Raw genomic sequence first — 27,941 nt, 5'->3', positions numbered from 1 at the left:
TCCCAAATGGTCAGGTTGGCTGAAAAAGCAAGCATGCCAACTGCCCTCAGTAGGTTAGAGACATGACGGCACACTCGGAGCATCTGGTGGAGATGCTTGCGGCTCTGGGCACAGTGTCGGGATCGCCAGTTCGGGGCTGTCTGTACGGAGTTTCCCGGTGACTGCCTGTGCTTCCTCTCTCAACCCACTTCTCTTTGTAAGGGACACACATAAAAGTTGCTGGTGAACGCAGCAGGCCAGGCAGCATCTCTAGGAAGAGGTACAGTCGACGTTTCGGGCCGAGACTTCTTCCTAGAGATGCTGCCTGGCCTGCTGCGTTCACCAGCAACTTTTATGTGTGTTGCTTGAAATTCCAGCATCTGCAGATTTCCTCGTGTTTCTGTTTGTAAGGAGTTTGTACGTTCGCCCTGCTGTGGGTCTCCTCCGAGTGCTCCAGTTCCCTCCCACATTTCAAAGACGAATGGGCTAGGCTGTTAATGGGCCACAAGGAGTGTACAGTAATTGGCTAGCGCTGGCTCATTGGGTCAGAATATCTGCTATATCTCTAAATGAATAAATAAACAACTCCAAAGACAAGCAGATTGATTGGCTACTGGTGTTTAGGTGGGTGATAGTATTGTGGGGAGCGCAATGTGGGATTGGTATAAAGGAGTGCTTGATAAACAGTAGAAACTTAATGGGCTGAAGAGCCTGTTTGTGTGCTTTATGGCTCTATGAGAGCAGAATTAATGCTAGAACTGCATGAAACATTTTCTTTGGCTGCGCAGTACAGTTCTGGTTACCATTACAGTACTTATCAACACCGAGCTGTAAAGTCAGGGCTCAATTCCTGCCACTGTTGTAAGCAGTTGTACATTATCCCTGTGAGTGTGTGGGTTTTCTCGGGTTTATCTGATTTCCTCCCACATTGCAAAGAAGTACGGTTAGGGGTAGTGCTACGTTGGTGCCAGGCGACACTTGTGGGCTGCCCCCCCCCACCAGCACAATCCATGCTGATTTGATTTGAGGCAAGCTACACATTTTGCTGTATGTTTCGATGTATGCCTGACAAATAAAGCTAATCTTTAAAGTTGCAATGGCACGAGAGATGAGACGGTGTGGATTTATGGAGTTTGGAGAACTTCACTATAAAACAATGTTGATGGGCTGAGGCTGTTTTCTTACAAAGAGGGGAGGCTGAGAGAAGATTTATTATAACTTTTATTCACAATGCAGTTATATTTTAAGACCATAGACCATAAGACCATACGACAAAGGAGCAGAAGTAGGCCATTCGGCCCATCGAGTCTGCTCCGCCATTTTATCATGAGCTGATCCATTCTCCTTAGTCCCACTCCCCTGCCTTCTCACCATAACCTTTGATGCCCTGGCTACTCAGATACCTATCAATCTCTGCCTTAAGTACACCCAATGACTTGGCCTTCACTGCTGTGCGTGGCAACAAATTCCATAGATTCACCACCCTCTGACTAAAAAAATTTCTTTGCATTTCTATTCTGAATGGACACCCTTCAATCCTTAAGTCATGCCCTCTCGTACTAGACTCCCCCATCATGGGAAACAACTTTGCCACATCCACTCTGAACGTGCCTTTCAACATTCGAAATGTTTCTATGAGGTCTCCCCTCATTCTTCTAAACTCCAAGGAATACAGTCCAAGAGCGGACAAACATTCCTCATATGTTAACCCTCTCTTTCCCGGAATCATTGTAGTGAATCTTCTCTGTACCCTCTCCAACGTCAGCACATCCTTTCTTAAATAAGGAGGCCAAAACTGCCCACAGTACTCCAAGTGAGGTCTCACCAGTGCCTTATAGAGCCTCAACATCACATCCCTGCTCCTATACTCTATTCCTCTAGAAATGAATGACAACATTGCATTCGCCTTCTTCACTACTGACTCAACCTAGAGGTTAAATTTAAGGGTATCCTGTATGAGGACTCCCAAGTCCCGTTGCATCTAAGAATTTTGAATTCTTTCCCCATTTAAATAAGTCTGCCTGTTTATTTTTTCTGCCAAAGTGCATAACCATACACTTTCCAACATTGTACTTCATTTGCCACTTCTCTGCTCATTCTTCCAATCTATCCAAGTCTCTCTGCAGACTCTCCATCTCCTCAGCACTACCGGCCCCTCCACCTATCTTCGTATCGTCAGCAAACTTAGCCACAAAGCCATCTATTCCATTATCCAAATCGTTGATGTACAATGTAAAAAGAAGCGGCCCCAACGCTGACCCCTGTGGAACACCACTGGTAACCAGCAGCCAACCAGAATAGGATCCCTTTATTCCCACTCTCTGTTTCCTACCATTCAGCCAACGCTCTATCCATGTATGTAACTTTCCCGTAATTCCATGGGCTCTTATCTTGTTAAGTAGCCTCATGTGTGGCACCTTGTCAAAGGCCTTCTGAAAATCCAAATATACAACATCCACTGCATCTCCCTTGTCTAGCCTACTGGTAATTTCCTCAAAAAATTGTAATAGGTTTATCAGGCAGGATTTTCCTTTAAGGAAACCATGCTGAGTTCTGCCTATCTTGTCATATGCCTCCAGGTACTCTGTAACCTCATCCTTGACAATCGACTTCAACAACTTTCCAATCATCGATGTCAAGCTAACAGGTCTATAATTTCCTTTTTGATTCCTTGCCCCCTTCTTAAATAGCGGAGTTACATTTGCAATTTTCCAGTCTTCCGGAACCATGCCAGAATCTATCGACTTTTGAAAGATCATCGCTAATGCCTCCGCAATCTCCACAGCTACTTCCTTCAGAACACGCGGGTGCATTCCATCTGGTCCAGGAGATTTATCTACCTTTAGACTATTCAGCTTCCTGAGTACTTTCTCTGTCGTAATTGTGACTGCGCACACTTCTCTTCCCTGACATCCTTAAGTATCCTGTATACTGCTGATGTCTTCCTCAGTGAAGACTGATGTAAAATACTCGTTCAGTTCCTCTGCCATCTCCTTATCTCCCATTACAATTTCTCCAGCATCATTTCTATCGGTCCTATATCTACTCTCACCTGTCTTTTACTCTTTATATACTTGAAAAAGCTTTTAGTATCCTCTTTGATATTATTTGCTAGCTTCCTTTCATAGTTAATCTTTTCTCTCTTAATGACCTTCTTGGTTTTCCTTTTGTAAGGTTTTAAAAACTTCCCAATCCTCTGTCTTCCCACTAATTTTTGCTTCCTTGTATGCCGTCTCTTTTGCTTTAACTTTGGCTTTGACTTCTCTTGTCAACCACAGTTGCATCCTTTTTCCACTCGAAAATTTCTTCTTCTTTGGTATATACCTGTCTTGCACCTTCCTCATTTCTCGCATAAACTCCAGCCACTGCTGCTCTGCTGTCTTTCCCGCCAGTGTCCCTTTCCAGTCAACTTTGGCCAGTTCCTCTCATGCCACTGTAATTTCCTTTACTCCACTGAAATACCGACACATCAGATTTCGGCTTCTCTTTTTCAAATTTCACAGTGAACTCAATCATGTTATGATCACTGGCTCCTAAGGGTTCCTTCACCTCAATCTCTCTAATCACCTCCGGTTCATTACACAATACCTAATCCAGTACAGCCAATCTCCTAGTGGGCTCAACAACATGCTGTTCTAAAAAGCCATCTCGCAGACATTCTACAAATTCTCTCTCTTGAGATCCAGTGCTGACCTGATTTTCCCAATCTACTCGCATGTTAAAATCCCCCACAATTATCATAACACTGCCCTTCTGACAAGCCTTTTCTATTTCCAATTGTAATTTGTAGTCCACATTCCTGCAGCTGTTTGGAGGCCAAATAAATAACTACCATCAGGGTCCTTTTACCCCTGCTATTTCCTAGCTCAACCCATAAAGATTCTGCACCTTCCGATCCTATATCACCTCTTTCTAATGATTTAATATCATTTCTTACCAATATAGCCACGCCTCCCCCTCTGCCTACCTTCTTACCCTTCCGATACACCGTGTATCCTTGGACGTTCAGCTCCCAGAGACATGCATCCTTTAGCCAGGTCTCAGTGATGGCCACAATATCATACCTGCCAATCTGTAGCTGTACAAGATCATCCACCTTATTCCTTATGCTGCGTGCATTTAAGTACAACACCTTGAGACCAGTATTTGATACTTTTCGCTTTGATTTCACTGCAACTCATGCCAATGGCTACAAATTTGCCCCATCACCTGCCTGTCTTTCCTGACATCTTTACTGCTCACTATCTTAGATTTATTTCTGTTTTCCCCTTCCTCCGCTCTATCATTCCGGTTCCCATCCCCCTGCCAAATTAGTTTAAACCTTCCCTAACAGCTCTATTAAACTTTCCCGCCAGGATATTGGTCCCCTTCGGGTTCAGGTGTAACCTGTCCTTTTTGAACAGGTCATACTTCCCCCAGAAGAGATCCCAATTATCCAAGAATCTGAAGCCCTGCCCCCTACACCAGTCTCTCAGCCACGTATTCATCTGCCTGATCGGACTATTCTTGCCCTCGCTAGCACGTGGCACAGGTAGCAATCCCGAGATTACTACCCTGGAGGTCCTGCTTCTCAGCTTCCTTCCTAACTCCTGGAAATCTCTCTTCAGGACCTCCTCCTTTGTCCTATCTATGTCATTGGTACCAACATGTACCAAGACAACTGGCTGCTCACCCTCCCCCTGTAGAATATTCAGGACCCGATCAGAGACATCCCGTACCCTGGCACCTGGGAGGCAACACACCATGCGGGTATCTCTGTCAGGCTCACAGAATCTCCTGTCTGTTCCCCTGACTATGGAGTCCCCTATGACTACCGCATTTCTCTTCTCCCTCCTTCTCTCCTGCACAACAGCACCAGGCTCAGTGCCAGAGACCCGGTCACCATGGGCGTCCCCTGTCAGGTCATCCCTCTCAACAGCATCCAGAACAAGATATTTGTTGCTGAGGGGGACAGCCACAGGTGTGCTCTCCACTATCTGGGCATTCCCCTTCCCTTTCTTGACAGTGACCCAGTTTTCTGACCCCTGTAGCCTAGGGATGACTGCCTCCCTGTAGCTCCGGTCGATCACCTCTTCACTTTCCTTGATAAGCAGTAGGTCATCAAGCTGCAGCTCCAGATCCCTAACACGGTCTCTGAGGAGCTGCATCTCAGTGCACCTGGCGCAGATGTGGCCATCAGGGAGGCTGGAGGTCTCCTAGGATTCCCACATCTGACACCCTGAACAAAGCACTAACCCTGCAGGCATGCTATCTAATTCTACAGGAATGAAACAGGAAAAATAAGTCTACTCACCCACTTGCCTCGCCAAACAGACGAACTTTTTAAACCGTTAGCTCGTACCGTTAGCTGTGAGAGCCCTGCTGTTCCTGTCTGTCCGGGCTGATTCGCGAAGTGGGGGGGAGAAAAAAAAAAGAGTTGGCGCTTCGCTCTTGCCTCTTCCCGTTTACCGCTGAAGCCCGTTGAAGCCAAAGCCCTACACTCTGCTCCCACTCACTCCGCTGCCCGCTCCGACAGCTGCCCGCTGTATAGGGTGGTCTCCTTTTTAAACTCCCCGCGCGGTCCTGTTGACGTCACGCGCCTGCGCAGTCTTGCCTTCCTTGCACTCGAAGAAGTTTTTTAAAAAACTGCCTTCCTTCAGAATTCAGCTCCCATGATGCTCTGTAGTCCCGATCCAAAAGAGATATAATTCCAAACTATAAATTTATAATTATGATTGATTATAATAAATAATTTATTATAAAGTAGTATTTTTATATTATGACAAACCTTCACAGGGTGGATTGAAGGTGCACTGTAAAACTTGACTAATCTAAGGAGCATAGTTTTAACTTAATGCTCACAAAGTCTAGGGAGAACACACTGACAAATGTCAGCTAGAAGTTGCTGGACCTTTGAAATTACCAGAGGAATGATGGGGGTGGGGACAGAAATTCCTATAGTCTTCAAAATGTACCAGGGTGCTGAAGACCACAATGTAATAGTGGTCCCTGAAACTAGACTGGATGCTTCTTCTCCAGATGCTACGGAAAATGCTAGGGAAGGACATCTTTCTGTGCCACAAACTTCAGTGCACCCTCTCCCCATCATTTTACAAAACTGGGTGGACCACCACATTGACATGGGTGTCATTTCTAGTTTTGTCAAAGCACACACAAACCAGCTGACCCTACAAGTTCCATCTAACTGGCTCTCAGTAAGGGGAACTGTTATACAGTGTAGTCAAGCAACATCTTGGCATTGCATGCACGCAATCAGCCTATGTCCTGGATGTTCTCATCATCATTCATGCCGGTGTCCAATTGCACTGGAAACACAAACCCAGCTGAGGTGGGTGCTGTCAGGAGTGGTTGACCCTGGTTGACCACGGTACTGACTTCTAATCCCATGAAGTCATGGTGTCATGTTAAAGCAGACAGGAAAATCGCTTGGTGTATGTACGCTTGAATACTGCCTTGGAAAAAAAACACTTGTGGAAATCATTGGAACACACATGCAAAATGCTGGAGGAACTCAGGAGGCCAGGCAGCATCTATGGAAGTGAGTATAGTCAACATTTCGGGCCAGAACCCTTCACCAGGACTGATGAAGGGTCTTGGCCCAAAATGTCATCTATTCTCTTTTCTATAGACGCTGCCTGGCCTCCTGAGTTCCTCCAGCATTTTGTGTGTGTTTCTTGGATTTGCAGCACCTTTTGTTTCTGAGGAAATCGATGGCACAATATAGTGCAGGTGGGACTTCACTGTGAGTGACTTGTAGTACCATCATTGATCTGTGCTTGAGGGAGAGCAAACCTAGACTATGCACCCTATTCTAATATTTTAATTTATTTCCATTTTAACTTTCCTTACTAAGGGCAAAATACCTTCCATGCCCAGCTCTGAATACATTACCTAGGGGAATGATGATTCATTTGTTAATATATATTTATGATCATTTATAGTATATTTTATGTATTGCACTGTACTGCTGCCACAAAACAACAAATTTCACGACATGTGTCAGTGATGATAAACCTAATTCTGGCTCATTTTCTCATGATGCCTTTAAGACAACAGTTATAGGACCTGTACGGTGTTATTGCCCGGGGCTGGGAAATTATTGGCAGTCAAAACTGTGTATGTTTAAATAACACAGTGCTCCATCGTAACCCAGTGCTTCAGCTCAGGAGCAGTGATATTGACTGACTTGTTTTCTGCATTTTAGGTTCCCACACAGCATGCTACAAAAGAGGAAGCTGTGGTCTGCCATTCTGCTATATTTAATCAGGAATTATTCCCACATTCTGTGTATTTTGCCAGTGAGAGCTCAATTTGTTCATTGGAATGACGACTTCTTGGGGATGTCCTGAAGCTGGGGGAATAGGATTGTGGAATGAACGAGAATGTGATGTAGGAGGCCACTCGGCCTATCATTGCCTGTGCTGGGTGAACTAATCAGCCCAGTCATACCTCTCAACACATGATTTACAAGCTCACATTCTATCACATGATGGTGTCTGATTTGACCACCATTTTACCCAGCATCCTCTGAGTAGGAAAACAAACTCTCATCTCCCCCTTGTGGCCACCACAACTCCCACAATCCTTCTCCAGTTATTCTGAACAACACACACAAAATGCTGGGACAACTCATCAGGCCAGGCAGCATCTATGGAAAAAAGTACAGTCAACGTTTCGGGCCGAGACTCTTCAGCAGGACTGGAGAAAAAAAAAGATGAAGAGCAGAGTTGAAAGGTAGGGGAAGGGGAAGGAGAGGGAGAAACACAAGGTGATGGGTGAAACTGGGAGGGGGAGGGGTGAAGTAAAGAGCTGGCTTGTTGATTGGTGAAAGAGACACCACCCTACCAGGAATAGGGTTCCTCTTGTCCTCACCTACCACCCCATCAGCTTTTGCGTCCAGCACATAATTCTTCGCACTTCTGCCATCTCCTTTGGAATGCCACCACCAAGTACATCTTTTTCTGCCTTACCCCCACTTTCTGCTTTCCACAGAGATTGATCCCTACGTGACTCCCTTGTCCATTTGCCCCTCCCCACCGATCTCCCTCCTGGCACTTTTCCTAGCAAGTGGAACAAGTGCTACACCTGCCCCTACACCTCCTCCCTCGCTACCATTCAGGGCCCCAAACAGTCCTTCCAGGTAAGGCGATACTTCACCTGTGAGTCTGTTTGGGTCATATACTGTGTCCAATGCCCCCGGTGTGGCCTCTTGTATATCGGTGAGTCCCGATATAGATTGGGAGACCGCTTTGCTGAGCACCTTCACTCTGTCTGCCAGAACAAGCGGGATCTCCCAGTGGCCAGCCATTTTAATTCCACTTCCCATTCCAATATGTCTATCCAGTGCCTCCTCTACTGTCGTGGTGAGGCCATACTTAGGTTGGAGGAACAGCACCTTATGTCCCATCTGGATAGCTTCCAACCTGATGGCATGAACATTGATTTCTCGAACTTCTGGTAATGGCCCCGCCCCCTCTCACCCTATCTCCTTGCCTGCCCATCGCCTCACTCTGGTGCTCCTCCCCTCATTTTCTTTCTCCCATGGCCTTCTGTCCTCTCCTATTAGATTCTCCCTCCTCCAGCCCTGTATCTCTTTCACCAATCAACTTCCCAGTTCTTTACTTTACCCCACCCCCTGGTTTCACCTATCACCTTGTGTTTCTCATCCCACTCCCCCCCCACCTTTTAACTCTACTCCTCATCATTTTTTCTCCAGTCTTGCTGAGGGGTCTCGGTCTGAAACATCGACTGTACTCTTTTCCATAGATGCTGCCTGGCCTGCTGAGTTCATCCAGCATTTTGTGTGTGTTGCTTGGATTTCCAGCATCTGCACATTTTCTCTTGTCAGTTATTCTGAAGCTCTGTTCCCTGGATTTTGATTTAGGGATAGGCATTCTTCCCAAATACTCCGTTTTACATATTCAGCCTCTTCTATTCCAAGGAAACAATCTTTCCCTGTCACTGCAAGTGTTGAAAGTAAATCTATTATCTGTATGGTGGCGTTCTTTGATGATGGATGCTGCTTTCTTGCAACAACACTCCAGCCCCGGCTAATCCCCTGTGCAATCACATTCCTCCTGCAATACAGTGACTAGAACTCTGCACTACACCCAAGCTGAGGACTAACAAGCATTCTACAGTACTGCATGCCCTCTTATATCCCCTGCCTTGGCAAATAAAGGAGACGATCCTGTAAGACTTTTTAAACATTGACCTTTGAGGATCCATGGGTATACACTTAAAGTTCCGCACCATAAAATCAATTTGGATTTGCTCTGAATTTCTCCATCCTGCACTTCCTCTAATGCATTACCTCACACGTCCCAGGGTTAAATTCATTTGCCATTTTTCTGCCCTCCTACAGCATCCTGCAGTCTAGTTCTTTCCCACCACTGCAAAGCCAATTTAGGTGTCAAACTTCCTCGTCGTGACCCTGCAAAGTGAGATGGATACTTTAGAAAGCAACAATGTGTGATGGTTAATTCCCGCCACTGTAGCCCATCATGTTGGATATAGTAGATGGTCCTACTGTTTGCTTGGCCGGCTGGTGGTGCAGTGAGATCAGCGCCGGACTCCGGAGCGGAGGTTCCCGAGTTCGAATCCAGGTCGGGCCACCCCTGAGCACACTTTCCAGCTAGCCGCTCGGCCTCGTAAAAAATACAAGGGTCGAGTCAGGAACATTCATAACGTGACCCGGTTAATCCTGACACCACGTGCCAGAGAAGAACGGCTGAACGTCTGGTACGACATGCTTAAAAAAAACTGTTTGCTTGTGGGTTCAAATGCCATTTTTCCCCTAGTTGCTTTGCAGGTTCCGAAGCATTGCCAGAAAGGTGGTCATCATGTGTCGAGTCTGCATGCACCTGCGCGTGGCATCAACCGGCTTCATGCACGTCTGGGCAACGCTGACGAAGTATGCCACCAAGACACAGACTGAAGAGGTGAGGGCATCCCACCGCTTCTAAAGTGTTACTTTTTCCCCCGGGGTGGACGTGGCTAATATGAGAGGAAACGATTTTAAGGTGATTGCTGGAAAGTATAGGAGGGATGTCAGAGGTAGGAATTTTACACAGGGAGTGACGCGTTTGTGGAATGGGCCACCAGGGGTGGTGGTAGAGACAGATTAGGGGCATTTGAGAAACACTTCAAAGTTCAAAGCAATTTTATTATCAAAGTACATATTTGTCACCTAAGAGTCACTTTCTTGCAAGCATTTATAGGAATACAATAGAATTTATGATAAGCAACGTATAAAGAAAGACTGACAAACTACCAGTGTGCAAAAGAAGGCAAACTGTGCAAATATCGAAAATAAATTAACAATACTGAGAACAGAGCACAGCTTGATGCACTGAAGAAGGCTCCCTCTCTTCTCCCAAAGAGCCGGCACTCTGTCCTTCCAAAGCAGATGTGAGGAACCCCCTAGGGTCAGGGTCAGGTCAGGGTCGACCTATGCAAAGCCGCGGGGCCTGACAACATACCTGTTTAGATGCTGAGAGACTATACGGCCCAGCTAGCAGATGTCCTCACAGACATCCTTGACATCTCCCTGAAACAGTCCAGCATTCCTAAGGGTTTCAAGACTGCTGTCATTATTCCAGTGCCCAGGAGGCTGATGGTAACCTGCTTTAGTGACGACTGTCCAGTGGCACTGATCTCAATAATAATGAAGAGCTTTGAGTAGCTGGTCATGACCTACATCAAATCCAGCCTTCCCACTACATTGGACTCCTACCAGTTTGTATATTGCCCAGATTTGTCCTCCAATGATGCAATAACCTCTGGCCTCTACTCAGTCCTGTCCCACCTCGAGAATGGTATCTCCTGTGTCAGAATGTTGTTCATCCACTTCAGATTAGCCTCCAATACGATCATTCCTCAGAAGCTGGTGGATAAACTGTCCTTGTTGGGTCTCAACACCTCCCTCTGTAACGGGACCTTGGACTTGATGATGGAGATAACTCAGTCCATGTTGGCAGCAACATCTCCAGCTCCATCACACTGAGCACCAGCACCATCCCAGGGCTGTATGCTCAGCCCACTGCTGTTCACACTGCTGGACCATGACCGTATTACAGCATGAACCACATCTTTAAGTTTGCTGACGACACAACAGTGGTTGGCCTCTTCAGCAACAAACTAAATAAGGAGGGCAGAGCCACGGTTTACACAGCCCAGGTACGAGGTATCATGGAGTATGCTTGCTTATCATGGATGAATGCCTCAGAGTGTCCTCAGCCGGCTTGATTCCATTCAAAGAAAGGCTCTCAGGGTTATAGGTGTAGGTGAAGCCACAGCTCGTGAGAAGCTAGCCATCAGTAGCTTACAGTAGACGACGGGTTGCTGCAGCTACTGTGCTCTACAAAATGCACACCAGCCACAGCCCTGCAGACCTTTGCACCATGCTGCCTTCATCTTATGAGAGACAGTGCACCACACAATCAAGTTATCTATGCCTGCTCATGCTGTTTCTGTGCCTGATGCGAGAACCTACACACTGGATAGAAGCTTCCTTCACTGTATTATCAAAATTTGGAACAGCCTTCCAGATGCTGTGGTTGGAAACATCTGCGATGATGGGGTCCAAGCCTTCAAGAGTCGAGTGCACAAACACCTATCATCTCTGGGAGGGAAGTCACATGCTTCTTCATAAGCTATCATGAAGGGGACCAGGATGGCAATGCTTGGTTGTTGGTAGGTAGGGTTAATACCTGACTTTCAAGAGCACTTGTGAGTTATGTTCCGGCTGGACTTAGTCCTTAAACTGCTGGAGAACAGTGCAGAAAGAACAAGTGCTGTTTTCTCCCAGTAGGGATTAGTTTTTAGTTCCAAGTACTCCTGTCACATTTTTCACCCTACAACCTTATTGTTCAATCTCTTTGAATTATAGAGGACAGCAAGTGTATAAATGTCTCTCTCCAGCAGACCTCATCATGATCATCATGACCCCAGTATTTCTACTATTCTTTAATATTTCTTAATTGTGCACATGATTTTTTTTATGTTCTATCGCTGAGCAGCAGTGAACCAGCTGGGTGGCCTATCAGAGTTCTCTCTGGGAACTAGTTGACTTGATCAGCATTTCTGATCCGGCTATTGTTCACCATTACATTTAATGAAAAAACATACAGAGAGGAGGCAGAGTGGCTTCTGGACTGTTGTGAAGACAACAACTCGAGTCTTAACATGGACAAGACTAAAGAGATTATTGTGGACTTTGTTGAGGTACAGGTGAACCACTCCCTATGTAGCACATTGATGGCTCCTCCATAAAAAGACTCAGGAGCACCAAATTTCTCAGAGTACACGTCACAGATGTGTCCCTCAACACCACCTCTTTAGTCAAGAAAGCATGGCAGTGCCTCCACTTCCTGAAGAGATTGAGGTGAGCAAGGTTCCCTGCCCCCATTCTAACTACACACACTACTGGAGAACCATCCATAGTGTCCTGACAGCTGTATCACCATCTCGTATCAGAATCACAAGGCATCTGACTGCAAGACCCTGGACTGCTGAGAGAGCCACTGGGGTCTCTCTCCCCCCGCCCCCCCCCCCCCAGTCCAGGACATAAACCAGAATCACTGCATTCGCACTGCCCTCAGCATTGTCAAGGACCCCGCCCATCCATCCCATAATCTCATTAACCTTCTACTTGCAGTATAAAACAAGGGCTGTTAGGCTGGTAACAGCTTTCTCCCCCAGGCTGTGTGACGTCTAAACACTTGCTACCATCCAATACACATTAGTTATGACATGGCAGTAGCAGCAATGGGGCTGTATATTTAACTATGTCATATATGCACTTTATGTCAACTTGTACATCTACAGAATATTTTTATTATCTGTTAATATTATGACGATAAACTTCAGTTTGAACTTGAATATGAGTTATTGTCAGGACTTGTAGAGGAGGTTTGAACCAAATGCAGAGCAGCAGAGACAATTCAGTGGTGAGTGATGACTTTAATAATAAACTGCAAAATAACAAGCCACAAGGGGCCAAAAGAGAGAACAGATACTTAACATGACAAGGCAACAAGGTAACTGAAGTCTAGAAGCAACTGGTTGAGGCTGGCTGGTTCAATGGGTGAACAAAGGTCTGTGGATGAGAGCTGGGTTTAAATAGGCTGCAGGTGATGAGTTGGAAATGAGTGACAAGTGATTCCTGTAGCTGGGTCGAGATTGGGAGGAGCTTGCATGTGCAGGCCTGAGAGGGTCCCCTATAGCTGGCCCCCAATGGCCTAGGATGATCCAGAAGGGTCCGGTGGAACTTCTCGATGAATGATAGATCCAAGATGTAACTTGGCAACACTCAAGATCTCTTTTCTGGCCCATACCCTTCCCAGTCAACCAGCTACTGTACACCCGGTCTACGCTGATGTGAATCCATCCGCCAGTGAGCCATGTACACTGGACCACCTTCCACCATCCTTGGTTCCGGAAGTGCAGGCTCAGGTGGGTTCAGCGGTCCTTGTACAACAGGCTTGGGGCAGGACACATGGAAAGTGGGTGTGATTCTGAGGGAAGGTGGCAGCTGGAAATAGTAAGTGACTGGATTGATGCGATAAGTAATCTTGAAGGGCCCGATGCAGCAGGGCGAGAGTTTGCGGGAGTTGGTGTGCAGGGGCAGCTCTTGGGTGGGTAGCCAGACACGGTCCCCAGGCTGGAGTAGTCTGGCAGGGCGCCAACGGTTGTTAGTTTGGTGGCGGTGGGTGCAGTTTGCAGCTAGACGGCCCTCAGTGCCCTCTTCTAAACATTTCTGCACGGCAAATCAGGGCCCTGGCAGACAGAACCTCCACCGTTGGCTCTTCTGCGGGGGACAGTGGGGGTTGGTAGCCATGAAGCACTTCAAAGGGTGACATACCCATGACAGAGGAGGTGTGTAGATTGTGGGACAGCTTGGCCCAGACCAGATACCCCTTCAATGTGGTAACATTGCAGAAACTTCTCCACTCACTGATTGGCTCTTTCTGACTGTCCATTGGTCTGCCAATGATAGCCAGAGGACAAACTCACTGAGGTGCAGAGGAGAGAGCAGAAGGCTTGACAAAAGTGGGAGAGGAATTGCAGGCTCAGGTCTGACACAACGTTTCGGGGCAAGCTCTGGAGGAGAGCTACATTTGGGAGAACCAGGTTTGCCGTCTCTGCGGCTGACAGAAGTTTGGGGAGAGCAATGAAGTGGGCTGTGTTAGAGAACCAGACCACCGCAGTCATGATTACCTTGGTCCCAATTGGAAAGTGGCAAACTAGTGATGAAATCCATCTAACTGTGGGACCATGGGCGTCGAGGGGCCAGCAAGGGCTGCAGATCCCAGAGAGCAGCTGGTTGGATATTGTGTATTCAATATATCAGTAATATCTGAATAATATTGTAAACTTATCATTTGATTAAGCATTCTTTTTAAAATAATTCATTATGATTATATGTACGAAATACATGAATTGCACATGTCATGATGCTATCACGTCATATGCCCTCACCTCACTTAAAGTGAAAAACGAAGTTAGACTCACATTTCGGACTCCTGTCTTTTCCTTTCAAGTATTTTAAAGTTGTGGAGTTACAAAACATAACATTGGAGGGATTGGACATTGAGGCTAGGCTGCGAAGAACTGACGTGCACCTGTGATCATGATGGGGCACCAGAACTGACGTCACAGAAAATCCAGGGTCCGTCGGGCACCAGGATGGCCGGGGGTGGGGGGGGGGAGTGGGCCCACTGGATGCTTCTCAGCGCATACCTGCTGTTACGTACCCCATAACTGGGTTGCCAAACCAGCAGAAATGGACCACTTAGTTGGAGTCTGGATTACTGGAACTAAGAAAGTTTTATTAAAGAAATAAGTAACACAGTACTCTAATCGTAAGGATATAAATGCAACAGGTTAGCAATGATAAAACACACATGTACACAGAACTAGGATAATAGGAATCAATCAAGCTCTATCGCAGTCTAGGGGTAAAATGATCAGTCTCAAGTGACGCAGAGTTCAGTTCAGCTTAGTACAGTTCGCAGTAATCGCTGTTGTGCCGTTGGAGAGAGAGAGAGAGAGCGAATGCAAATTTCGATTCACAGACCTTTGATGTTCCCCGCAGTTAGCTTTCGGGCGAGCCCTTTTAATGTCTACGGAGGTCACCGACTGTGACCTCTCCAGTCCGGATACGATCGTTCTTCCACGGTGAACCCAGCACCCAGGCAAGGGCGGACACACACACACCAGGTTCCCGCCGACCGTACCTTCTCACCTTGTGCGTCTATGGTCGGTCCCGCGACCAGACCTCTAAACTTCCACCAACTTGTGGGGGCACACCGCTTTTCCAGGGTCTCGTTATCTGGTGATCTCGTGTCTGTCGTGCCTTAGCGAACGTGTTCCTTTTATCCCCCTGCTGGGGTATCGCTTGTCCATCAAACTTCAAACTGTTCAGGTTCAAAGCAACCGGTCTGTCAATACTCGGAACTGTGTCTCTTTTCGTTAATCTCCCTCTTCTTTCATTAACATTTTGAACGCTTCTCCCTTTGTCTCTCTTATCTCTCTCATCAGCATCAATCTTCTGATAACTTGTTTTTTTTTGTCACACTGCAAACATCAGGTGTATCGACCAGAGCAGGCCCATGCTGTAGAGCCGGGCAGATCTGGTTCACAAGGTCATAGGTGGTCAGGATGAGGATCTGGAGGATGAACTGATGAGCTCCATTACAGCTGGATTGAACCATCACTTCAGGGCAGGCACCTTAGTGTTCTTGGAGCTGGGTCGGTAGGAGATGGTGAAGTTGGATTGCTTAAAGTAGGTGGCCCAGCAAGCCTGATGTGGGTTTAGTTGGCAGGTCTGTTGAATGGAAATGAGGTTCTGGTGGTCAGTCCAGATAAGGGTGGGCTGAGTGTTTCTCATCAGCCCCATTCCGCCAAGGCTCATTTGATGGTGAATACTCCACAACAGTGTAGTGATTAGCTTGTGTGAGAAGAAGGCACAAGGGTGTGTCTTCCCATCAGGTCCTTGCTGGGAGCGGATGGCCCCAGTGCTCACATCAGATAATTCACCTTGACCACAAAAGGTCCGGAGGTGTTCCAGCTGATGACCTGGACGGTCATTCCATAAGTCGCTTGTCAATTCAGAGGGCCAGAGTGAAGAGGCTTTCGAGGTCGGTGAGCATCTCCTGGGTAGACAGCTCACCTTTCAAGTGTTTGAGAGGCCGTGATGGTAATGGGCCAGCAGGGCTTGTGCACTCCAGCTGCATTCTGGCGTGAGGGTCCCGAACCATGGTGTAACCCAGCACTGAGTGTAAGCACTTGATGAAGGCAAAGTCTGTGAACCACCTTCACCCCTTCCACTTCCTGGATGATGGAAAACCCAGTGCACCTCAGCTGTGGTTTACTCATATTTATTGCAAATGGTGCCCAGTCAGAAGAAAAATTATGAAGGCAATCCATAACATACAGAGATGGCTGGAGCTTAAAGTGTACGGGGACAGGAGGTTTGGGGATCTGCCGAAGCGTTCGGGCACCAGAATCCGGGGCTTGGAGGGAGGAGGTTGACTGGCACAGGGTTGCCGTATCAAGACAGACAATTAGCTGAGAGTGGCGAGCAGATGGTCAATGGTTTCCTACTGCTCCTGGACCGTGTGCTCATGTCACCTGATGACTTCCGTTCAGCAAGCAAACTCTGATGGGTCAATTGCTGGTGCACCCTTCATTGTCGTGGAACAGGTCAGGAATTTATTACGCATACATTCGTTTTTGGCAATGGATTAATATCAGAAGCCATTTTTACATGGAAATTCATGGTATCAATCAGGTCGGAGGATACAGGTATTTGTGCAGTACTGGGGAGTGTTGCCCTGTTCAAATCGAGCTGAGAGATGGGATGGAGGGAGTGTTGACAGTCCATTTTCAGAGGGTGTGAGGGGAAAGAATGTGGACAAAGTCTGGATGGGTTGGTTTAACCTGGAAAGGTGCATGATTGGGAGCAGGCGGGAGTGTTTGCTTTGGTGTGGCAGTACACCCAGGAGCAAACAAATTGGAATTCTTCCTCTAAGGGCAGAGGCCTTTTAATATTTATGAGGGAGGGAGGGAGGAGGAGAGAGAGAGGGAGTAAGGGAGAGAGAGAGAGAGAGAGATTGATTCTTTATGTGAGCGGGTGAAGGCTACCAATGGGAAATGCAGCTGAGGCTTCAATTCAGATCAGCCATGATCTTATTAAGTTGTGGGGCAGGCTTGGGAGGCTAGGTGGCCTACTCCTCCCAGATTCTACCTTTCACCTACACACCGGAGGCAATTTACATCGGCCCATCAACCCCCAAATAGACCATAGAACTTAGAACTCTCCAGCAAAGTACAGGCCCTTTGGCCTACAATGTTGTGCCAACCTTTTAACTGACTCATAAGATCAACTTAACCCTTGCTTCCTACATAGGCCTCCATTCTTTCATCATCCATGTACATATCTAAGAGTTAATTAAACGCCACTAGTATAATTGCCTCTACTGCCACCCCTGGCACGGCATTCTATGCACTCACCACTCGGTGTGTAAAAAACTTACCTCTGACATCCCCTCTGTACTTTCCACATATAGACTCACTTTCAAGGACTCTACAACTCAGTAACATTTATTTTTAACATTACTATTTGCACGGTTTGCCTTCTTTTGCAAATTGGTTGTCAATCTTTGTTACTTCTGATATTTCATAAATTCAGTTTTATTTCATTATTTTTCTGTAAATGCCTGCAAGAAAATGAATCTCGAGGTAGCATATGGTGACATATACACAGTTGGATAATAAATTAACTTTGAACTTTGCTAGCCAGGAGGTAGACGCGGATGGGATTGGCTAAGGTGGCCCACCGCCTCGGCTCCTTTTGAAATGAGGACCCTGCATGCTCCAGCTTCTGTGCCGAATGAGAACAGTCACCACACAGAATGGAGTTCTCTACAGCATTGTGAGCTCCCCGAGGTCTTCCCTCTTGGGGTTAGATGCTGAAAGGGTCAATGGTGCTCACTTTTATATTATATTCCCACAGGAACAGAGAGAGGTCAGCAAAGCGGCATTTGATCTTCAGTACTTCAAGATACAGCATGTGAGTAGGTCTCCTGCTGGCACTGAGAACGGGACAAAGGAAGAGAATGCCAGGGAATGGCAGGGTGTCCTTTGTGATTTGTTTAGGAAGGTAGTGGGGCAAAATGTACAACTCCCTCCATTAACCCCCACACGCGGGGCATTTTAAAGCAGCCAATTAACCTACTCATTCATCTCTGGGATGTAGACAGAAACCAGAGCACTGGGGGGGGAAATACATGTGGTAATGGTGGGTGGGGGGGGACATACAAACCTCACACAGGCAGAGGCAGAGGTCAGGACCAAACCAGGTCTCAGGTGCCACGAGGGAATGGCTCTGCCGGCTATCACCACGCAGAGAAATTCGGTTTTATTCTTCCCTTCCCTCACTAAGTCCAAGTGTATGGTCTGCCACCTCAGAGATCCCTACGTGTAGCGGAAAAAAAACTTTCCATTCCTTAGTCAGAATGTGAGAAAGAAAGTCTTCTCCTCAAGTTTAACAGGACCAATAATTGTCTGTTCTGCAAAGTATTAAGGCTAAGTCTAGTCAAGGTCAAGTGGTTTAATTTTCTGTGAGGGTTGAATTTGATAACCTCCACTGCTTTTATAGCAGTTTTCAACTAGACCTTTACAAGAATAGAAGTAATTTTCCATTACATTCACAATTGCCACAAGTAAATCCAAATGCCACCACACTTGAAATCAGGGATTGTGCTTCATGAGACCTTCCAGAATATTTTAATTAGCTGAGCCTGAGGAGCTGTGTGGTCAAATCTGCCATTTCTGTCTGTTGTGCTGGCCACGAGTTCACTTGTGGGTTAGTATGGGAAAGTTAAGGGTTCGAACTGTCATATAGACGAGGTATTAAGCTGATACCCTAACTGCTGTCTTTGGCAGACCCAAAAGACCCATAGCAGTCTATTGAGGAAGAACAGGGGAGTTATACTTGGTGGCCTGGCTTTGGAGGTGGTGCAGAGGAGGTTCAGCAGGTTGATTCCAGAGCGGATTAGCCTGTGAGGAGAGATTGAGTCGCCTGGGACCCTACTGGATAGAATTCAGAAGAATGAGAGGGTACTTATAGAAACATATACAATTATGAACGGGTTAGGTATGATGGAGGCAGGAAAGTTGTCTCCGCTGGTAGGCAAGATTAGAACTGGGGGACATAGCCTTAAGGTTTGAGTGAATAGATTTAGGTCAGAGATAAAGAGAAATTGCTTTTCCCAGAGAGTAGTGAATCTGTGGAATTCTCTGCCCAGGCAAGCAGCAGAGACTACCTCATTAAATATAGGTAAGGGCCAGACAGGTTTTTGCATAGTAGGGGTGCTCAGATTTATGGGGGAAAGGCAGGTAGGTGGAGCTGAGTCCATGGCCTGATCAGCCATGATCTTATTGAATGGTGGAGCAGGCTTCAGAGGACAGATGGCCCTCTCCTGCTCCTATCTCTCATTTCTTTTGTGCTGCCCAATACTTTCCTTCAATCCATCCCATTAAAGGTGGTTACTTTGCTGTTACCACATTCCTGCTGGTGGGAGTATGCTGTGTGAGATTTAATGACCTGACTGCCACAGCAGTGACTGGATGTCATCGGCAGCAGATTGTCCAAGGACATCCTGAATTCACAAACTGCTGCATTCCACATGAATATAGTCAGCATGGGAACAGACCTTCGGCCCACAGAGTCTATGTTGACCATCAACCGCCCATTTACACACTAATCCTACTCTCCTCACCTTCCCATCAACTCTCTCCCGGAGTCTACCACACACCAAGTAAGTAATGCAATCACTGAAGAGGTTGTCTATTGATGGGACCTCTGGGTGCTGTCGAGGCTGATCCAGGATCCACATATCTTGGTGTAGTGTGGGCAAGACTAAGTGGTTAGTGCTTGGGTCTTCTGGTGTCCATTCTCTCTTTCTGCAGCTGCTGCTCATTCTCTGCAGCACAGCGGAGGTCACCCTCATGTAGCGCTGCTCTGTCTTGAATAGACTACCTCCAGGTGCGCCTACTGAGTGCAAAGTCTTCCTGGTTTTCAGATGGAGGGTTGAATTTCTCCAGGCTAACTTTGATGTTGTCTTTGAAGTGTTTCCTTTGCCCACCAGGTGTTCAACTGGGATTAAAGGATGTGTTTGGGGAGACATGAGTCACGAATCCAGATGACATGGCCGAACCATCAGAGTTGGTCTTGCTATATTGTGATGGCAATGCTGTCCATGTTGGCCTCCTCCAGTAGGTTGTGTCCGAGCACCTGCCCTTCCACCTACACTGGGGGCAACAATACACAGCAGCCAGTTGACCCACCAGTCCGCATTTCTTTGGGCTATGGGAGAAATCCAGAGCACCCCAAGGAAATCCTCCCGTGTTTACGGGAAGAGTGTACAAACTCCACATGGACAGTGCACGAGGTCGGGATTGAACCCGGATCTGCAGGGGGCAGTTCCACCAAATGGACCACGGTGCCACCAGACCCTCTTTTTGAATTGCCTCTTTGAACTCTGCAGTCCCTGTAATGAAGCTATGTCCTGGGTAGGATATTTCAAGACATCTGTCATGAGATCTTCCTTGCAGCTAAGTAGAATGCAGCATGCAAAGTCTAATTTTGTTCCTCATTGCCTGGTAAAGCACAAACCCCAGAGGTTTCATTGCCATTGATATTTATTTGTAATCCACAGAACAACCTTTCCAACAGGGAAATTCAGATCACCATGAAAGCGCCTGAGCAGCGAACGATGGAAGAGCTTGAATTGCTTTTAGTTGTGCTGAGATCTTTGCTAAGCTTCAGACACTACAGCAAGCCCTACCAGCTTCTGCTGGCAAAAATAATGAGATATGAACGGTAGGTAAGCGGAATAGAGACACCAAAGGTGAGGGGATTGGACATACCCTTCTAACGAAGGGCTTTGCATGCAAGCTGCACTGGGGAAGAGCGCTGTGTTCTATCCACACTCTCTATTAGAACTGGCTAACTACACCATCTGCTCAAATGAGGGCTAGTAAATTATGTTCTCCAAGTGAGTCTAGAAACCATAGAAAAACTACAGCACAGAAACAGGCCTTCTGGCCCTTCTTCCTCATCTAGAATTCCAAGCAATGATTGAAAGATCAAGGATCAAACTTATTCACTGTATACATTTACATGCATTAGGAACTTGCTGTGGTGTGTCGGTCAGGATGTAACATGCAACAAGAATACAACTTTCAACAATTATAAAGAATAGAGAATTATATAAAAATGAAATTAGTGGTTAAAGTGTGGATAGGGAATAAAATATTCATAAATACCTGTACATATTTACAATGTAGACAGCATTATAAAGACAGATTTAAACTGTGTATGGAACAGTGCAGTGACAGGTTTAATAGATACAGGGGGTGGGTGGGGGGGGGGGTAACTAGAATGGTTGATCAGATTAATTGCTGTGGGGAGAAACTTTTAAGATGGTGTGGATTTTGTTGTAAAAGTCCTATAACACTTTCCAGAAGGGAATTTTTGGAAAAGGCAGAGAGGGGAATGCCCAAAATGATTCTTCCTGCCTGTTTGTTTGTCCTGGACGCATGCAAGTCCTGCAGTGATGGGAGACTGCAGCCAATGGTCTTTTCTGCTGTGCTGACAGGTCACTGTAGTTTTTGTATATTGTGAGAAGGTGCTGCACCAAACTGGACAGTAATGGATGTCGTGAGGGTGCTCTAGATGGCAGTGAAGAATTGCATCTTCCGGGGAAGATGGACGTTTACTCAAAGAGACAGGAACAGGGGTTTTGGGTCACAGGGTAAAGGTGAAAAGACAAGTAGCCTGTTCTCTATTCGCTGCAGCGATCTCCTGCCCCATCTTGATCCAAATTTATATTAAGTTCCTCGGGGTCAATATCATAAATGACCTGACTTGGTCCAACCAAGCAGAGTTCACTGCCAAGAAGGCCCACTGGCGCCTTTACTTCCTGAGAAAACTAAAGAAATTTGACCTGTCCCCTAAAACCCTCACTAATTTTTATAGATGCATCACATTCTTCTAGGGTGCATCACAACCTGGTATGGAAGCTGTCCTGTCCAAGACGGAAAGAAGCTGCAGAAGATCGTGAACACGGCGCAGCACATCACACAAATCAATCTTCTGTCCTTGGACTCACTTTACACGGCACGCTGTCGGAGCAGTGCTGCCAGGATAATCAAGGACACAACCCACCCAGCCAACACACTTCTCGTCCCTCTTCCCTCTGGGAGAAGGCTCAGGAGCTTGAAGACTCGTACGGCCAGATTTGGGAACAGCTTCTTTCCAACTGTGATAAGACTGCTGAACGGATCCTGACCCGGATCTGGGCCGTACCCTCCAAATATCCGGACCTGCCTCTCGGTTTTTTTTTGCGCTACCTTACTTCTCATTTTGCTATTTTCTATTTATGATTTATAATTTAAATTTTTAATATTTACTAATTTTAACTATTTTTAATACCTTTAATATTCAATATTTGTAATCCAGGGAATGTGAAGCGCAGAATCAAATATCGCTGTGATGATTGTACATTCTAGTACCAATTGTTTGGCGACAATAAAGTATAAAGTAAATTTAGTGGGAAGATCCCACTTGAATGTAATCAGGCAAGCTCTGGATAATTCAATCAGCATACTCCGTGAGACCACAGACCACCAGGTTTCAGAACTGCTGACATTTATATTCAATCACACACGAAATAATAAATCACTCTAACTGTTTAAAGCATCTCAGGGCATCAGTATTCTGTCCAAACTGTACCAATGCTCAATGGTGGAACAATAGCAAGTGTGGAATCATCGCTGGCAGGAGGAAGATGCAAAGGCCTGTGTCACAGTTCATCCTGAGCAGCTGCATGACAAAGGACCCTCGAATCTACGGGCTGTTCCCCGGGACACACAGAGTAGCACGCGTCAAGTGCAGCTGGGAGATCATCAACTCGGTCAAAGACGCTCTTGGGTCCGTCCGAAACTTGTTGGTCTGCTAGCACCATGAGATGTCGGTAGAGGAATGCTGTTGACTGGCACGTTCCGGACTACAGGAATATGCACTGTAGCCTCTGCAGTCCCTGCAAGGGCTTAGCGGGGGAGGAGCACCGAGCAGGGTCTTTCTGCTACTGGACGGGGAAGGGCCCCCTCAGTCATTACAGCAGTGTACCACCCAGGCGGTCACAGAAGTGGCAACAGTGCTATTTTTTTAATGCCGTTTAACACTATTTAAAGCATCGTCTACAAATGTAAGAATGAAAAGGCAATGCACAGTTTATTCTTGGAAACATTTTTATGATTATTAAAAGCAAGAGAACATCTGCAGATGCTGGAAATCCAAGCAACGCACACACACAGAGCATTTTGTGTGTGTTGCTTATGATTATTACATTTTATTTTGGATAAAAATACTCAGGTCACTAGATTACTGCTTAGTGTGGGGAAAGAACCGCAGGTGGGCTCTGGCGTTTCCTTGTTGAACTCTGACTTCAAGCTCATTGGAGATTTTCATTCTGATTTGTTATCCATTATTCCTGGAATGGCTCCCTCCCTCCAAGGCTCCATGCTGTAGAATTCCTTACCCAAACCCCCAGGCCTCTCCCTTTGAAATATTTCCTGCAAGCCCATCCCTCTGGCTCTGTGGCTGCCTCACTCTCTGTACCTTGTTATCCACATAGTGCTCATTAAGCAGCAATGCTGCGTGAGGCCAGTGGTTACCATGCGTTGCCGGCTTGGGACGTGGCCCGGTGGCAAGGTGGGGGGAGCGAAACGAAGGGTAACGGGTAAGGGGAAGGGAAGCACGTTGGCGTGATGCCGAAGGTGTTTGTGGCTCCTTCCCCAGGTTCAGGAGGAGGAGGGTGATTACAAGGAAAGGCGATCCTGCAAACAGTTTCTACTTCATCTACTCTGGCGGTGTGAGCTTCACAACGGACCAGGACGGGAGCAGCGCGTTTAAGGAGGAACAGCCAGCTGATCTACGCAAGGGGGCCAGTTTCGGAGTGAGTGTTCTCAGTGTATGTTCCTGTGTAGGGAATTCCTGGTGTGTGTGTGTGTGTGTGTGTGTGTGTGTGTGTGTGTGTGTGTGTGTGTGTGGAGAGAGAGACCCTGATTATTACAGAGATTGGGAATTTGTGTGTGTGTGTCCCTTAAAATTACAGTTCAAAGTTCAAAGTAAATACATTATCAAAGTATATATGTGTCATCACATACAACCCTGAGGTTTGTTTTCTTCCGAGCATTCACTGTAAATACAATAAACTTAATAGAAGCAATAAAGAACCGTACTCAAGAGGACAGACAGACAACAAACTGTGCAAATACTAAAGAAAAGAAATAATAAATAGATAAGCAATAAATATATAAGTGATAAATATCGAGAACGTGAGATGAAGTGAGTTCATAGGTTGTTGGAACAGTTCAGTAACTGGGCAAAGGTTGAAAGGTTCAAAAGGGTCATTTTATTATTAAAGTATGTATGTAGAATACAACTCTGAAATTTGTCTTCTCCAGATAGCCATGGAATATAGAAAACCATATAAATAGTTGAAAGAAAAACATCAATTTCCCCCCCCCCACACGAAAAGAAGAAGAAAAAAAACTTGCAAACCCCAAACACCGCCAGCCCCTCCTGCCAGTCGGCAACAAGAAAGAGTGGGTAAGAACACGGAAGAAAAGAGCTGGAAGAGGCCAATATGTACTGCTGTCCAACCCATATATCTCAGAATTTCGATAACATCTCTGAGACCATCGAGACCTGGTGGCCCTTCCAAGGGCAGTGACTCGAACCATTGGCCCCTCTGATGTCAGCGACGCGAATCAGCGGTCTCTCAGAGGACTCGAACTAACGGCCTCCCCTCTCTGAGTGAAGTTGAGTGAACTTATCCCTTCTGGTTCAAGAGCTTGATTATTTCTGAATCTGGTAGTATGGGTCCCGAGTCTCCTGTACTTTCTTCAAGGGTGCTGGGGATCCTTAATGATGGATGCTGCTTTCCTGCAATAGCACTGCTCAATAGTTGGGAAGGCTTTACCATGATGGTCTGGGTCATTTCCATTACTTTTTGTCGCCTTTTCCATTCAAGGGCATTGGTGTTTCGACACCTGGCCGTAATGCATCCAGTCAATGTACTGTCCAGCACACATCTATAAAACTTTGTCAAAGTTTTAGATGTTGTGCCAAATTTTTGCACATTTGTCAGGAAGTACTGTAGAGGCATTGCCATACATTCTTTGTAATTGCACCTACAAGCTGGGCCCAGGACTGATCCTCTGAAATGATAACACCAAGGAATTTAAAGTTGCTGACCCTCTCTTATCTCTGTCCCCCGATGGAGGACTGGCTCTTGGACCTTCAGTTTCCTCCTGAGGTCAATAATCAGCTCCTTGGTCTTGCTAACGCTGACTGAGAGGTTGTCGTGGCACCACTCAGCCAGATTTTCAGTCACATCCCTACATGCTGATTCATCACTACTTTTGATTCGACCAACGACAGTGGTGCGTCATCAGCAAACTTAACATGGCATTGGAGCTGTGCTTATTCTCACAGTCATGAGCGTAAAGCGAGTAGACGAGGGGGGTTAGCACACAGCCTCATGGTGCACCTGTGCTGTTGGTGATTGTGGGGGAGGTATTGTTGCCAATTCAAACTGACATTGGGGTCTGCAAGTGAGAAAACCGAGGATCCAATTGCACCAGGAGGTATTGAGACCAAGATCCTGAAGCTCATTGACTAATTTTGAGGGGATGGTAGTATTGAATGCTGAGCTGTAGTCGATAAAGAGCATCCTGATGTATTCACCTTTGCTGTCCAGATGTTCAGGGTTGAGAGAAGAGCCATTCAAAAGGCTTTTGCTATGGACCTTTTGTGCCGGTAGGCAAATTGTAATGGATCCAAGTCGCTTCTTAGTGACTTACAGAGAAAGGGAATCCACTCTGTGTGTGGTGTGTGTGTGTGTGTGTGTATAGATTACAGAGATAAGGAATACACTGTATCAAAATGAACTGCAATTAGGGATCTTGCTGGGCCCGGATCGGCAGCCTCCCTGGACGATCTCCAGTGGCTGACGTTGCCGAAATGACTTGAGTGACGCAGGCATATCCTGTTTGCTTCAGGTTCAGGGACCTGATGAAACTCATTGGTTTTCCTTGCAGGAGATACCTGCGCTGAAGCGCCTGCAAAGGAACTTCACTGCGGTCTGCGTGGAGGACACTGAGCTGTTGGTTGTGGACCAGGAGGACTTCTTTGCAAACAAACTGGACCAGGTGTTGGCGGAGGAGGCTCATCGTCGCTTTATTTTCTTCAGGTGGAGTCATTCCCCTACTCTTATGTTGGCCAAGCTAAAAACAAAGGAAGCATTTTTTTGAGTGATGTGGTCTGATTTGCAAAGGAGATAAAAAGCAGCCAATGTGTGCACTGGGAGCTAGTCACGACGCCAGAGTCCCGGGTTCCCTCCTGACCTTGCTGTCTGTGTGGAGTTTGCACAGACTGCATGGCTTTCCTCTGGGTGCTCCCATTTCCTCCCACATCCCACAGGCACGCGGGTTGGTTTGTTAGTTTGCCTGAGTAAATTCCTTTTTCTGTGTAGGTGAGTGGCAGAATCCAGGGGTAGCTGATGGGACTGTAGGAAGAATGAAGTGAGATCAATGGTTCTATAATTCCACAAGCAGCCTGCAATCCTCAAGGGTTATGGAGTCTGCTCCTGTTGCCTTTGTGTTTCCCATTTTCTGGTGCAGCTGTTTGTGGCACATGAAACCAGAAGTTGCCAGTGTGACCTTATTTGTACATAGACTCCAACGTTAGGTAGCTGAAGATTTGGAGATGTTCACAGCTCCAGACTGGTGAGAGTGCTTTACTGATCATTATGGATTCTGGAACACCCAGTCTGCTTCATTTCTAAAAACTTAAATGTAAACACGACTTCTTTTATTCTTCCAGGTCGCTCAACCTTCTGCAGTCACTGCCTGACAGTTCCATTGAGGTCTTGTCCGACCATTCAACAACTGAAGAGTTCCTCTATGGCCAGGTTATCCCACACAATATAGACAACCTTATTTTTGTGATCAAGGTGAACGCTTAGATTAGAGCTAAAATCACCAGTTCCTAGACTTGTCCTTTGTGTTTACAGGTTAGGTTTCAGATGCTGGATTTCCGGAACTCGTTTAGAATAATGATGCCCGACTTTGGATGTTATGTTTTATTCATAATCAGAGATCATGTTAATATTTTGGAATTTATTTGGGATCCTAGGATACAGTAAAGTGTGTATGGCTACATTAAAAACACAGTCCATGCAATGGGACTCGACGGCCACTTATATGATTGCATGAGCAATTATGATAAGTTACTTGGAATTGTTAAAGGCTTAAACGAGCATAGCAATTAAATCTTTTACAAGGCAATGTCATGGTCCGGTCTGTGAAGTCCGCATTCCGGTTCACGGTCTGGTCTATCGACCCTTGCTCCAGGTTTTTCTGTCTACCCTGCTTCTGTTCCTGTTGAGCACTAATTGAGGCAGCTGATGCTAGTTGGGGCTGGCTGCATTAATACCTCCAGAGACCAGGACGTGGCTGCTGGATTATTCTTGTCCTTACTCCTTGTATCCCTTCCCCTGCCTTCTGTTTCCTCACCTGAAGCCTTGCCTTGTCTTGCCGGTAACTCTCGCCTCGCCTGAAGTTCCTGAATCGCCTTGCTTTGTCTTGCTGGTAACTCTCGCCTCGACTCACCTGAAGTCTAGTCTTGGAGCCACCCTGTACCTAGCTCCCATCCTGTCTCTCGCCTCCATCGGGTAAACCAGGCCGTATTGCCGTCACCTTGCGGTGGGTCCTGTCCCTTCCTGTCCCTTGCCTCTGCCAGGTAAGCCAGGCCAGATTGCCAATACCCTGCGGTTGGTTCTGTCCCTTCCTGTCCCTTGCCTCCGTTGGGTAAGCCAGGCCAT

The 27,941-nt window shown here is 46.5% G+C and overlaps 1 protein-coding gene across 1 annotated transcript; it reads left to right on the top strand.

Annotated features, from left to right (window-relative positions):
- The first annotated feature begins 62 nt into the window (after nt 1–62).
- LOC140198721 (cyclic nucleotide-binding domain-containing protein 2-like) lies at nt 63–27,836 on the top strand. Its single transcript, XM_072259737.1, has 7 exons — nt 63–142; nt 9,791–9,920; nt 17,999–18,055; nt 20,706–20,869; nt 23,852–24,008; nt 26,158–26,309; nt 26,942–27,836. The coding sequence occupies exons 1-7, from the start codon at nt 63–65 to the stop codon at nt 27,081–27,083; spliced, it is 882 nt and encodes a 293-aa protein (XP_072115838.1). The 3' UTR covers nt 27,084–27,836.
- The last annotated feature ends 105 nt before the right edge of the window (nt 27,837–27,941 follow it).

The sequence above is a fragment of the Mobula birostris genome, chromosome 6 (genome assembly GCF_030028105.1).
Source record: "Mobula birostris isolate sMobBir1 chromosome 6, sMobBir1.hap1, whole genome shotgun sequence".
NCBI classification, from domain to species: domain Eukaryota; kingdom Metazoa; phylum Chordata; class Chondrichthyes; order Myliobatiformes; family Myliobatidae; genus Mobula; species Mobula birostris.
Note: the sequence above shows the minus strand (reverse complement) of the source record. Positions and strands in the feature narration are given on the sequence as shown.

Coding starts and splice junctions, on each gene's coding strand:
- LOC140198721 (XM_072259737.1), top strand. CDS start 63: ATGACGGCACACTCGGAGCATCTGGTGGAGATGCTTGCGGCTCTGGGC. Junction 143..9,790: donor TCGCCAGTTCGGGGCTGTCT/GTACGGAGTTTC, acceptor GTTGCTTTGCAG/GTTCCGAAGCATTGCCAGAA. Junction 24,009..26,157: donor GCAAGGGGGCCAGTTTCGGA/GTGAGTGTTCTC, acceptor TTTTCCTTGCAG/GAGATACCTGCGCTGAAGCG.